The sequence below is a fragment of the Tenrec ecaudatus genome, chromosome 12 (genome assembly GCF_050624435.1).
Source record: "Tenrec ecaudatus isolate mTenEca1 chromosome 12, mTenEca1.hap1, whole genome shotgun sequence".
In the NCBI taxonomy this organism is placed as follows: domain Eukaryota; kingdom Metazoa; phylum Chordata; class Mammalia; order Afrosoricida; family Tenrecidae; genus Tenrec; species Tenrec ecaudatus.
Genome location: NC_134541.1, coordinates 87,911,809 through 87,925,162, shown reverse-complemented (window position 1 = coordinate 87,925,162; position 13,354 = coordinate 87,911,809). Strand labels below are relative to the sequence as shown.

The 13,354-nt window shown below is 38.9% G+C and overlaps 1 protein-coding gene and 1 pseudogene across 3 annotated transcripts in view; one reads left to right on the top strand and one right to left on the bottom strand.

The window, feature by feature from the left end:
* Nucleotides 1-13,354, bottom strand: part of KLHL2 (kelch like family member 2) — a 152,599-nt gene that overhangs the window by 4,931 nt on the left and 134,314 nt on the right. For all 3 annotated transcript variants that reach the window (XM_075564232.1, XM_075564233.1, XM_075564234.1), the window contains 4 exons: nt 11,971-12,088; nt 4,742-4,939; nt 4,247-4,348; nt 2,568-2,696 (listed from right to left, as the gene is read on the bottom strand). In XM_075564232.1, coding sequence (XP_075420347.1) covers nt 2,568-2,696; nt 4,247-4,348; nt 4,742-4,939; nt 11,971-12,088 — 547 coding nt within the window. The remainder of the gene's footprint in view (nt 1-2,567; nt 2,697-4,246; nt 4,349-4,741; nt 4,940-11,970; nt 12,089-13,354) is intronic.
* LOC142423503 (U2 spliceosomal RNA) lies at nt 8,390-8,493 on the top strand (annotated as a pseudogene).

The following is a 13,354-nucleotide window of genomic DNA, read 5'->3' as shown; positions in this document are numbered from 1 at the left end:
GTGAGAGCGAGTGAGTGAGAGAGTGAGAGAAGGGTCATAGCCATGAAAACCCTCCAGGCTCCTTACCCATCAGATGTAAACACTGATCTGAGTGGTTCTACAGGGAATAAAAGTAAAACATACTAGACTTGGATTCTTTTGGGACATACAATTTGGTTTCAAGCATCCATACATACATACACCCAATAAGATTTATAATAATTGACCTTGGAAACAGCAAAAACTCAAATGACATATTGCATTGGGCAAATCTGTTGTACAAGATCTATTTAAAATGTTGAAGAGCAAAAATGTCCCTTTGAGATTAAGGTATGCCTGACTCAAGCCTTGGTATTTTCAATTGCTTCATATATATGTGAAAGTTGGACAATCAATAAGGAAGATGACATAGGAACTGACCGACACATTTGAATTATGGTGTCGGTGGAGAATATTCAAAGTACCATGGATTGCCAGAGGAACAAACAAATTTGATTTTGCTCCTCAGAAGAAAGGACTTTGTCTCATGTACTTTGGACATGTTTTATCAGACCAGTCCCTAGAAAACAGACATCATACTTGGTAAAGTAGAGGATCATTTTGGTAGTTATATAATCTGGTGTCAATTTGAGGATTCAAAGTGAAGGGGTGGAGTCTAGCTGTCAATCAAGTAATAGCTTGATGACCTCATTTAGAGGCACTAAGGAGATAAATAGCTTGCTGAAGAGAAGACACATGCACACTCCCTGTGAAACATACCCGTGGAGAAGACACATGGAGAGAGGCTGATGGAACCAGACCTCTGGAGCCACAGAAGTCATGTGGAGACCCCTGCCAGCACTTAAGAGGCTTACAATGCCACTGGATCCACAATACTTCCCACCCACTGGCCTGTGATCTTCCTGCACTCAGCATCATTGCATGTGTTTCTTGAGTCTGAAGAGGAATTTATACATTGGTATTGGACATATGAGCTAATATCAGACTTATGGACTTGGTCTGGACTGGGATGTTTTCTCAATATTCAATTGCTCTTGTATAAAAAGCTCTTTCCTAGACACATGAGTGTCTAGGAATGTTTCTCTAGTTTAACACTGGACTAACATAGTCAGCAAATATGAGGAAGAATCTCTCCTCTTAAAGAGATGGACTGACCCAGTAGTTACAACACTGGGCTGAAACATAACAACTGAGTGTGGCACAGGACTGAGAAGTGCTTCATTCTGTTCCTTCTGGACAGCACCCGGACAACATGAGCAAAAAACAAAAGAGACAAGACCAACATGAGAGTACTACTGAGACAACTTGTTTGCAGCCATTTTCTGGTTGCAGACATGTTTCCACATAGTGTGGAATAAACCTGTGCATGGAGCTAAACCCTTAGTAGCGATACTTTAGTCTTGGTCTTAGTTAAGGTTAACTCAAATGACCAGTAACCACTACTTCAGAACTCATTCCTAATTGTGGTAGTTGGATAATTTTATGTCAACTTGAAAATGTATGAAAGTGTAGGGGTAAGATCCAATCTGTAAATCAGGTCACAGCCTGATGCTCTCTCCTTGGGGGTGTGGCCTTCTTCTAAGAAGACCCCATGAACTTCTTGCTTTCTCTCCCCCTTCTACCTTCCTGCTTGCTGGGACTATGGTACTGACTTTGAAAGCTGCTGGAGTATTGTACCCACTGGCCTGTGAACTTTCTTCATGTTGGATCACTGAATGTGGCTGTGTGAGTCTGAAGAGAGACTTATGGACCAGTATCAGACTTCTGGACTTGAGATGGGTTGGGCTGGGATGCTTTCTTGCTATGTACATACTTCTTGATATAAAGCTCTTTTCTATACATATGACTGTCTGGATTTATTTCTTTAGTCAACTTGGCCTAATACAATAATGAAGGTCAATATCATAGCACATAATTTAAGGAGCAGAAATGAAAATAACTGAAAACAATAACAGTAAAATTTATTCCAATAGAAAGTGTGCTTGTCAAACACAATGAAGAGTCTTGGTGGTTTAGTAAAGTGCCAAACTGTTAACCAAAAGGCCCTTAGTTTGAACTCACTAGCTGCTCTGTGGGAGAAAAATGTGCTAAGTTGCTTTCTTAAACATTATAGCTTCTGTAGTCCTAAGGGGTATTTCTACTTTGCCCTATTGGATCAGTATGGGTCAGAGTAGGTATTACAGCAATTAGCTTCATTTGAGTTATGAATACAGGTAGAATACATAGAATACGCCATTCAATGCATACAATCCTTTTGAAAACAAGTTTTAAAATGATACAAGGTAAAATGGTATTAAAAGCACATAATTTAGAAGATATAACAATGAAGATTAGATATTAAGCAAGTTCCCTAGTAAGCACCAAAATAAAAAACTGTAAAAGAATGCCAGATAATGTGAACATACAAGTGAAACAGAGAAGCCTTTTACTATAGTGCTACCTACAATTACCTGCTCAATTAAAAATATTAAATATTATCATTAAAATCAACATATTTTCAGATAATATTGAGGTGTCAATGAATCACTCAATCTTTAAGTAACTAGATCACCTTCCTGCTTCAATTGTTTAATGGAGTTTAAACTCACCTGCTCCACTCCGTCTGGTACTCATTTCTGTTATATAGGTCCACTCGTTTGTTGTGGCATTGTAGCATTCCACTGTGCTAAGACACTGACGTGAAGCTCCATCATAACCCCCTACAGCGTAGAGCAAACCTACACAGGCAATGACAAAGAAAGTCAACTTCTCAAACAGCCAATTTTTCAAACCATAAAATTTTAATATATCTTCTTCCTCTTAAAACAGTAATAGAAAAGAAGAAAAAAAGCCCAGTAACAGGTGGAGTGATCAAATCATATTAAAAAGATCTTCAGGGTAGATATGATGCGATTTTCATCAATAATCTGATGCAATAGAAAATACATCCAGTATATTTTTGGGTAACATTTGGTAACATTGTGGAAAAGCATTCAGGACAAACATTTATTTTTTTTTTGGTGAGAAACAGGGATACAAAGGTATATTCTTCCTCCATAAAAAAATAAAAAATGAAGTACTAATACATGCTACAGCTTGGATGGTCTTGGACCCTAAGTGAAGTGAAAGAAACCAGTCCCATAATATATGATTGCGTTTACATGAAATGTCCAAAAGCAGCAAACCCTTAAAAGCAGACAGTCTATTAGCAATTGCCTACAGCTGGTAAAGGAGCTCTGGTAGTGCTGAAGGTTAGGCCTTGGGCTGCTTATCACAAGGCCCACCTGTCAAACCCAACAGCTGTTCCAAGGGAGAGCAGGGTTTGCCAAAGTGGGTGATGACCCTGGGGGTGGGGTGCTAGAATGATCAGAAGGGGGTACAAAGGCACATACCTATATTTTATCCTGGATTATGGGCTATAGTACAAAAGTTTTTGATTGTCAGGGGAAAACTGAATAATCTATGTATCTTTTTCTGAAAATGGAGCAGTAGGTCAAATGAGTTAAAAACCTAGCCTATACAAGGCAGTTATGAGTTGGAATTGACTAAATGGCAGTGTGCTTTTTAGTCTCTCTGGAAAGGATAGTGGAAATGGATGGAGCATGACAATTAAACAGGTTTAAATTTAGGAATAATGACAATATTAAAAATTTAGTAGGGTGATGCACAAAGTCAGTAACTATATTCAAAGCCAATCATTTTTATACTTTCAATAGGTGAATTGTGTAGTATTTGATTTCCTATCTCAATAAAGCTGTTAAAAATAAAATGGTGCAGGGAATGAGTATGTTTGGTGGGGGATGGAGTGAGAACTCACAAATTTGGCAAGCCAAAAAGAAGAGGGAAAAAAAGCACACCAAAATATGATACTTAAAGCCCTCAAATTCTTTTTGGAGACAAAACAGCACATAAACAATTGTGGCAATCCATCCTTTAAATGGAAAAAGCCCTTTTTTTAGATGGCATATAGTTATCTATTTCCAATAATATATTAAGACTATTAGCTGGCAGTTTTATGATACACATACACAGATAAAGGACTGGTTGGTCTGAATCACTACCCTCCTTTTGATTACTATTCATGTACTTAGTCACTGCACCACCAGTTATAAAGGTAACTTCCTATAGGTAAGCTAATTTTAAAAACATTTCACAGTATTTACTACTTTCTCTTATACAAATGATCATTTCCTTGTTGAAAACATTCGGGTTTAGATTACTGGGAGAACCCATTGCCCCAAATTAAGAAGACACACGTGCCTCGACTCCGAGAAGCATGAGCACCTACCTCCAACCACCCCCACACCAACACTGCTCCTCCTGGTGTTCATTGGTGCCACATGGAACCACTCATTAGACTTTATGTTATAGGCTTCCACAGATGACAGACCTGTAACAGAGCAAAGAATTCCTGGTTTCTGCTTCTAAAAAAGTTTGATTGTTCTTTTTTATATACATCTCTTATTATGGTAATATACTTCAGGTATGTTAAATTGGGCTAAAATGAAAAGAATAAAATGGTGGCATGTAAACATTATCAAATATAAGATGAATAGGCCAAGGTTTTTTATTAGCTTTTTAGAGCTGGTGAGCTGAGATACAGATGGCTAAGAGAGAAAATGCATATAATCACAACACCATTAAGAAATTCTTGATGCAATTAGAAACTTAAATATAATAGTTGCTAAAATAGTCAATTTTTTCTTAATCTTGCCAGTTGGTTCCATAAAACCATTAATGTATTATATCTAATGACAGTATAGAAAAATGAAAAAGAAATCACCTGTGCTCCCATCAAATCCTCCCACAGCATATAACAATCCATTTAATACTGCAGCTCCCAAAGTGCTTCTCCGATCTCGCATGTTAGCCACACTGGTCCACTGGTCCTTCACAGGGTCGTAGGAATCTACTGTGCGAACTCTTAATGAGCCATTAAAGCCACCGACAGCAAAAACAAGCCCAGCCATGTACACCATTCCTATAAAAGGAACACAGTGTTTAAATATAAACAAACTATCACGATCTAAAGCAATGGTTCTCAACCTTTCTAATGCCGTGATCCTTTAATACAGTTCCTCATGCTGTGGTGACCCCCCCCCAACCATAAAATTATTTTTGTTGCTACTTCATAACTGTAATTTTGCTACTGTTGTGAATTGGGTGACCCCTGTGAAAGGGTTGTTCAACCCCCAAAGGGGTCGCGACCCACATGTAGAGAACCGCTAAAGATGACTTTTCAGTTAAGTCCACAGTTGTCAACATATGTTGTTACTTTTGAAAAGAAATCTGATGGACTAGATCCTAGAGAAATGATTTATTTTTAAGAATATATAACCATGAAACTGCATGCCTCTATACAATTATGAAAATGTGTTGCACAGAATCCTAAATGCCCTCAAAGAAGCTAACTCCAGTCATTCTAGAGGACTGTCTGAAATGTAGGACCAAGCACCCAGAGGCTGGGAGGCTATCCTTGGGTGTTATCCTTGGATTGATTCTTCGATGCTGTCAGACGGTGGACAGTGAATTGCTGCATCACAGGTGGATAGGAGTCCACATCCAGACCTCTGAGTTGACCTAGTATAAAGGTAAGGGTGAGGTACACACATCCAATGCTTCAGACCATTCTTGCCACCCAATCTCTTATGATCCTATGGAAGAAATACCCGACCAGCAAGCAAGGGCAATTGCCTGAACAGTTCATCTGCTAGAAATAAAAACCCAGTCACTGAGGTCCTGAAGAGAAAAAACATCCCATAGGCCTGAGTCCAGGAGGTCCTTAAGCCATTCCGGTGAATCAACACAGGAAACAGAGGATTAGAGAGAAACTCAAAGAGGAGAAATGGGATGTGGGACTGCCAATCCTATATATGCCCAGGAACAGAGGAGGACTTTAAAAATGTCCAGGAGGTAAGACTAGGGGGCAGGGTTTTCTGAGGCACAGGGGAAGATCAGAGGTCCCATGTGCCCAAGTCTAAGGGTGACACTAGCTGTTGATCCATAAAAAAACATACCCTAAACTCCATTTGAGGAAACTAATGTGACAATATTTCACTTGCGATATTTCATCACAAGTGATTTAAGTAAGTAATAAAAGCAAAACTTATAGGAAAAAATTGCTACATTACCAGGGTACTATTTTGACTTGACCTTTTCAAGTATTTATCTTCCATGGCTTTCAATTTTGAATGTTTTTCTGAATGTTTTCAAGTGATCTCCGGTTTTTATGTGTATATATACAGTCTATGAGCTTTGAAAGATGTTTATAGTTTTAATACTTTTAAAAAATCAAAAGAATAGTTTATGACTCACTGGAAATTATACAAAATGCAAATTTCAGCACCCATAAATAATTTCATGGGAACCAGCCACACCTATTCATTTACATACTGCCTGTAGCTATATAGCATATGTGGCAGTCAAAACAGAGACCATATGGCCCACAAAGCCTAAAAGACCTACTACCTTGTCTACCTTTATGTAGACACCTGGCCTAAAGACACCCTACAGGATCACTGGACAAAAAATTAGATTGCTAGGTTCAAGGTTGCAGGCATAATTTAATCTTTCTGAACTTTTGTTCGTGCCACTGTCCTGACCATACAGCTCCTCTACATATGTACACAGCTTTTTCAACTGCCAAGCCTCAGTTCAAATTTCACCGCGCTGTTCTCCAGGATGCCTTCCCTGAGCCATTTCAGCCTACAGGAATTCCCTCAAGCTCCAGAACCCTACAGCAAAGAACACCTATAGAGTATTTCTGAGGTAGCTCAATCTTGTTTGGTCTACAATAATCTGCTTCAAATGGTCCACATTTCTACCATTTTAAATGATAGCGGAGCTTACATAACTGTCCCAGCTAGATTATTAAACTATTCAGGCATTGTGTCTCAATTTTCAGTGCTCCCCAGCAGAGAGAACTGAAGTTACCCACATTAACTATCTGACTAGCTCAATGTTTTGTATTTGAATACCAGTATGTGGACTGGGTCCTCTCTGCCAAACATCTTACTGTCTGGTGGTTTCTATCCCTGGGGCATGGAGATACATGAATGTGCATTTCTTCATCTGGCAGCAAGAAACTTTCCAAGTCAAATAAAGTTAACAAATTAGGAATCTGTGTATCAGGTAAAGTCCTGGTTCAAACAGGAAATGAATACTCAGGCCCCTTCCTGGTAAATCCAGAAAGTCTGAAAAGAGCTGTGAGCAATAGACTACTAAATGATAAAGATAATTGCTGGATTTTCTTAGCTTCCTTTGCTCATGGGAATGTGGTAAGGCTCCTGGAAGGACCAGGGGCCCAGCAGTTGTCCAGGATATGATTTTATGTGGATTTATAATCAATGCTCATGGAAACAGGAGTCATAAGCTCAAATGATGTATTGCATTGACGAAATGTGCTGCAAAAGATTTCTTCAAAGAGTAAAGATCAAACTGAAGAATAAGGTGGGCCTGACCCAAGTCGCTGTATTTTCTTTTGCCACATATACCTGTGAAGCTGGATAACGTATAAGGAAGACAAGAGAAGAACTGATGTCTTTGAATTACAGTGTTGGTGAAGAATGGCATAATGGGTTACAAACTGGACTTGCTAACCACAAGGTCAGCAGTATAAATGAAGCCACCAGCTGCTCTGAGGGAGAAAGACAAGGCTTTCTATCCCTGTAAAAAGTTACAGTCCTGGAAATCCACAGGGGTGGCTCTGCCCTGTTCTATCTACTAGATGGCAGTGAGCTGTATTTAAAAACAATTTTGTGAGAGAAGAATATTAAATATATTAAGGACTGCCAGAAGAACAGACCAATCTGTCTTGGAACAAATACAACCACAATGCTCCTTAAAAGCCAGGATGCCAACACTGCGTTTCATTTATTTTGAATATATTATCAAGAAGAACTAGTCCTTGGAGGACATCATTCTTTTTCTTTTAAAATTAAATACTTTTATTGGGGACTCTTACATCTCTTATCACAACCAATACATTCATTCATTGTGTCAAGCACATTTGTACATATGTTGCCATCATCATTTTCAAAGCATTTTCTTTCTACTTGAGCCCTTGATATCAGCTCCCCATTTTCCCCCTCCTTCATGAACTCTTGATAAGTTAGAGATGATTACTTTCTTCTTTTTGTGTGTGTATATACTCCATTCTTGGAGTAAGCACAGAGCTTTTTATTTATTTATTAAAAAATCATTTCATTGGGGGCTCGTACAATTCTTATCACAATCCATAATACATTCATTGTGGCAAGCACATATGTACATTTGTTGCCATCATCATTCTCAAAACATTTGCCTTCTACTTGAGCCCTTAATATTGGCTGCTCATTTTCCCACTCCCTCCCTACCCACCCCACCTCATGAACTCTTCATAATTCATAAATTATTATTTTGTTATATGTTACCCTGTCTAACATCTCCCCCGCCCTCTTCTCTGCTGTCCTTTTGGCTAAGATCAAGTGTAGTATCTATTCTTATCAGTTTAATATTTTCATATCTTATATCATCCTCTGTCATCCTTCACCCACTTTTCTGTTGCTTGTCTCCCTGGTAGGGGGTTATATGTTGATCCTGTGAATGATTTCCCATTTCTCTCCCCCACCTTCCCCCTATCCTCCTGGTATCTCTATTCTCATTGTTGGCCTTGAGGGGTTTATCTATCCTGAATTTCCAGTGTTGTGGGCTCTTATCTGTAGCAGTGTGGATGTTCTGGTCTAATCTAATTTGTAAAGTAGAATTGAGGTCATGATAATGGGGGGAGGAACCATTAAAGAATTAGAGGAAAGTTGTATGCTTTATCAGTGCTATACTGCACCCTGACTGGCTCATCTCTTCCTTGTGACCCTTCTGTGAGGGGATGTCCAATTGTCTATAGATGGGCTTTGGGTCTCCACATCCATCCCCCACTTTCCGCCCCCCACTCACATTGGTATGATTTTTTTGGGGGTCTTAGGTTCCTAATACCTGATCCTATCGATACCTCATGATCACACAGGCTGGTGTGCTTCTTTCATGTGGGCTTTATTGCTTCTCAACTAGATGGCTGCTTGTTTAACTTCAAGACTTTAAGACCCCAGATGCTATATCACTTGATAGCTGGGCACCATCAGTTTTCTTTACCACATTTATTTATGTACCCATTTTGTCTTCAGTGATCGTGTCAGGAAGGTGAGCATCACAGAATGCCAGATTATTAGAACAAAGTGTTCTTGTGCTGAGGGAGTACTTGAGTCAAGGCCCAATGTCCATCTGCTAGCTTAACCTTTATATATATAAATCTATATCCCTCTTGTTATATATAAATATATTTACATATGTACATACCTGTATTTAGACCTCTATAAATGTCCTTTGCCTCCTAGTTCTTTCCTCCATTTCCTTTCACTTTCCTCTTGTCCCACCATCACGTGTGATCTTCATTCAGGTTTAGTCATTCCTCACTGTTACATGGCCCTTGATTTAGCCCCACTAGACATCCTATGCCCTTCTCTCCATTGATTTTAGTTCATTTGTTGCTACCTTGTCCCTGGGTTGGTTGCTACCTCCCCTTCCTTTCTCCCACCTCCCCTTTGCCTGTGTCCCCCCCGAACTGTTCAGTCCCATAGTTTTCATCTCCGAATTGTTTATCCCGCCTGTCTTAACTAGATAGGCATGCAGAGACATTAATAAGCATAAAAACCAGGTAAAGCCAAACAAAGCAACAAAGGAAAGCAAAACCAACAAGACAATAACAAAACAAAAACAAAATAACAACAAAAAGAAAGCCAATGACAAAAAAAGAAAAGCCTAAAATTAGTTATAGGTCTGTTTTTGTTTGTTTGTTTGTTGACATTTAGGAGTGTTTTCCAGTCGAGTCTGATGGGGTGCCACACTCTGTCCCCAAAGTCTATTTTTGGTATTCCCCAGGGATTTCATTGCTTTGCTACTCGTGTGTTCTGTTGCATGCCCTTAGTGTTTTGCCCCAGTGTGGTGGGGTCAGATTGGGCCTAATTCCTGCACTGTGTCTGCAGTGTTGTCCCCTGTAGCGCTATGGCTCAATGAGGGATATCGTGTCTCCTGGTGGGGCTGGCCCTATGGTCTTCTCTTGTGTATTGTCTATTTGAACAGGAATATCGCCCTTGGGGCTTGGTGGGCTAGGATGTGTTCCCCTCAATCTCCATCCCTCTTCATTTCTCCCGTGTGCTCCAATCAGACGAGCACCTCTCCCCAAGTTGTAGCTCCAGTGCTGTCCTCTGAAATACATTCTTCAGTGTTGGGGTGGGGGGAGGGGAGTGGGTGCACATAGTGGGGATTGGGGCCTGCCCTGCAGAGGAGGACATCATTCTTGGTGAAAGAGAGGGTGAGTGAAAAAGAGGAAGACCTTCAATGAGTTGCATTAATACAAATGAGAAGGCTGCAAATCTGGGCTAAAACACAGGTACAACTGTGAGGATTACACAGGACCAGGCATTGTTTCGTTCTGTTGTACTTAGGCTGCTATGAGTTAAAACTAACTTGATGATACTTAACAACATGGAAACTTATAATGTAATAAAAGGGAAATGTTTCAGGAATCAGAAACTAATTAGTAAAAATTATGGAAAATTGCACTTCAAACTGTAACAATAAAGCTAAGATGTCAAAGGATAAACTAGACAAGAAACAAATAGAACTCTATCAAGAAAATGTTGTAAATCTACCAAAATACATAAAATAAATAGAAATTTGCAACTTGTTCTTAAATGAGAATATTAGCACTATAAATGCAGCCATTTGTCATAAACTAATTATTCCAGAGTAGGTGCCCAGGTGGCATAGTGGGTTACAAGTTGGGCTGCTAATCAGAGAGTTAGCAGTTTGAAACCAATGGGAGAAAGATGAGACTTTCTACTCCCATAAGGAGTTAATCTTAGAAACCCACAAGGGCAGTTATACCCTGTCTTATAGTGCTTCTCTGAGTTAGAAATGACTCGATGGCAGTAAGCATCATTACCAGAGTTATCAGGAATATTCTGATTAAAACTAGAGTAATGAGGAACTATTCTTCTACCATATTGAAGATGTTATAAAGCACAGTAAGTCAAACAGCTGTTTGAGAACAGGCAAGAGAACAAAATGATGGAAGAGGAAATTAAGAACAAAAACTAAATAAACATGGAAATTTAGTATATGGAAAGGGCAGCATTTCAAATGAATAGGAGCAGATAGATTAGACAGTAAAAGGTGTTAAAAACTAGCCAGTCATTAAGAAAAGACACTCATATATGAAAATAAAGTCCAAGTATTATAGATATTAATACAAAATTAAAACTGTAAAGTACTAGAAAGATATACATTTAATAAAATACAAGTTTCTTAAAGTGGAGAAACCAACAAATAACACCTTTCCCAAGTGTTCAAGCCTAAGTACCATCACCAGAAACAACCATGTGGCTATTGTGTGCCCCAGGTATTATGTTCTAAAAAGGAAAAATTACCTCTGTGATCTTTCTTCCAAATATCCATAAACTCATTTTAATCCTGATAAAACACCAGAAAAGTCCAAATTGAGAGACATTTAATTACCCTAGTTACTACTCACAAAAGACTTTAGAGCACTGTCTTTATAGAATATATTAATATGTTCATATAGTGCTACTTATCATAGAACTGTTCCATTGCACTGAGAACTCAATTTGCTAAAATAATAGCAACAACAACAATAAAACAAACAAACAAGGAAACAAACCTATTAGTGTGGGGTTGATTTTGAGTCATGAAAACGAGGGGAAACAAACAAAATCGAGCAAATTTCAAACTACTTCATCTTACACTGAGAGTAAGAAAGATCTAGAAGGGCAAAGATGGAAGTAAATAATCCCATCAATATTTTAGGTGAGCTGTATTGGGCCCCTGAACAATTGTTTAACTTCACAGTTAGGTTAACAATACTCTTCTAAAAGAGAGTATTCTAAAAGAGAATATATGATCTGAGGAGGTACTCAGTGATTCTGTAGAAGGGAACTGGCCACAAGGCATCAAGCTTACCAGCTCTGCACCTCCTAGAAGGCAATTCTGCTACTTGGTGCCATCGTTCTTCTTTGAAGTCATAGCATTCCACACTGCGGATAGCCTTTGGGGCCTGGCCTCCAACCACCACCATCAACTGGAAGGGCAAAGGGGTACGCATTTGAACAGATGACTACTGCATATTGAGGCAGGTAAAATGCCTACAGAGATACTGGTGCGGAAAGTGTTAGGGTGAAATGGTAGGGGGAGGGGTCCTCGGGAAAACAACCACCTCATCAACATTTCATTACATCAACAAAAGGGGCACATTTTAGAAATAAAACTCTATTATCTAGCACATTTAGTCAAAAACAAGGATGTCAGAAACTAAGCTAAGTTTCTGATCCTTCAGGCAGAAGCAGAATTTAAGCCAAAAAACAAAAACAAACAAACAAACCAGCAGGCATTCAGCACCAGCAATATGTCACAGTGCTTGCTATAAACAGGACCCTGGCTTTGCAATGGCCAGAGATTCAATCTCCACATACTAGGAGAGCAGATGGAAACAAAATGTGTGTTCGTAGGTAGATGAGGTGAAAACGATAGTAAGGTATTAAAAGAAAAACGAAATGGGAAGGAGCTGACCTATTGAAAATAGGGGCATGACAAAATTAGAGCTCACAAGCAAGCACAGATTCTTTGACCTGGAGAGATCTGCCTTGGTGCCCCACAAATAAAACAGCTTCTTTGAAGATTAACAGAGATCTTAATGAACAAATCTATAATAATTCAGTTCTGAGAATAAATGAGATCTTTAGGTTCCACTTCTTCCAACAATTATTTGCTGAGTGCCTCCCACCTGCATGAGTATAAAACTTCTGGGTGTTAACTGACTATATGACACATTTTCTACCCTCTCAGAATGTACAGATCTCACTGAAAAGACAAGATACACAAAACAATTCAGGAATATACAATTACATAGAATCAAAAGTCATATTAATTGTTAAGAAAATAGGGAGTTCCCATAAATTTAGTAAATGCTTTCTGGGCAGAGTGAGGAATTTAATCTAAGGACTTGAGAGATCAATGGACTGTATACCCCAAAGTGGTTGTGTTTTACAGAGTGCATATGGGTTCTCAGACAACACTGAAACACAGATATCAGATATAAGTTTTAAAAATGTCTCAAAAATGGCAAGGCAAGGTTCTTGTGGAAAACATGGAGCTTGTGATAGGAAAACAGTTATTAAAAAGAAAAAATAATCAAAACAAATAGGCCATGGGATAACTCAAACAAACACAAAGGGGAGTTTTGCAACCCTGGCTGAGCAATGATCTATGGAATCTGAGCAACGAGCAATGGAATTTCAGGAATCAGGCATATGGGGACCAGGTAAAATACGCAACAAGATACCAGGAA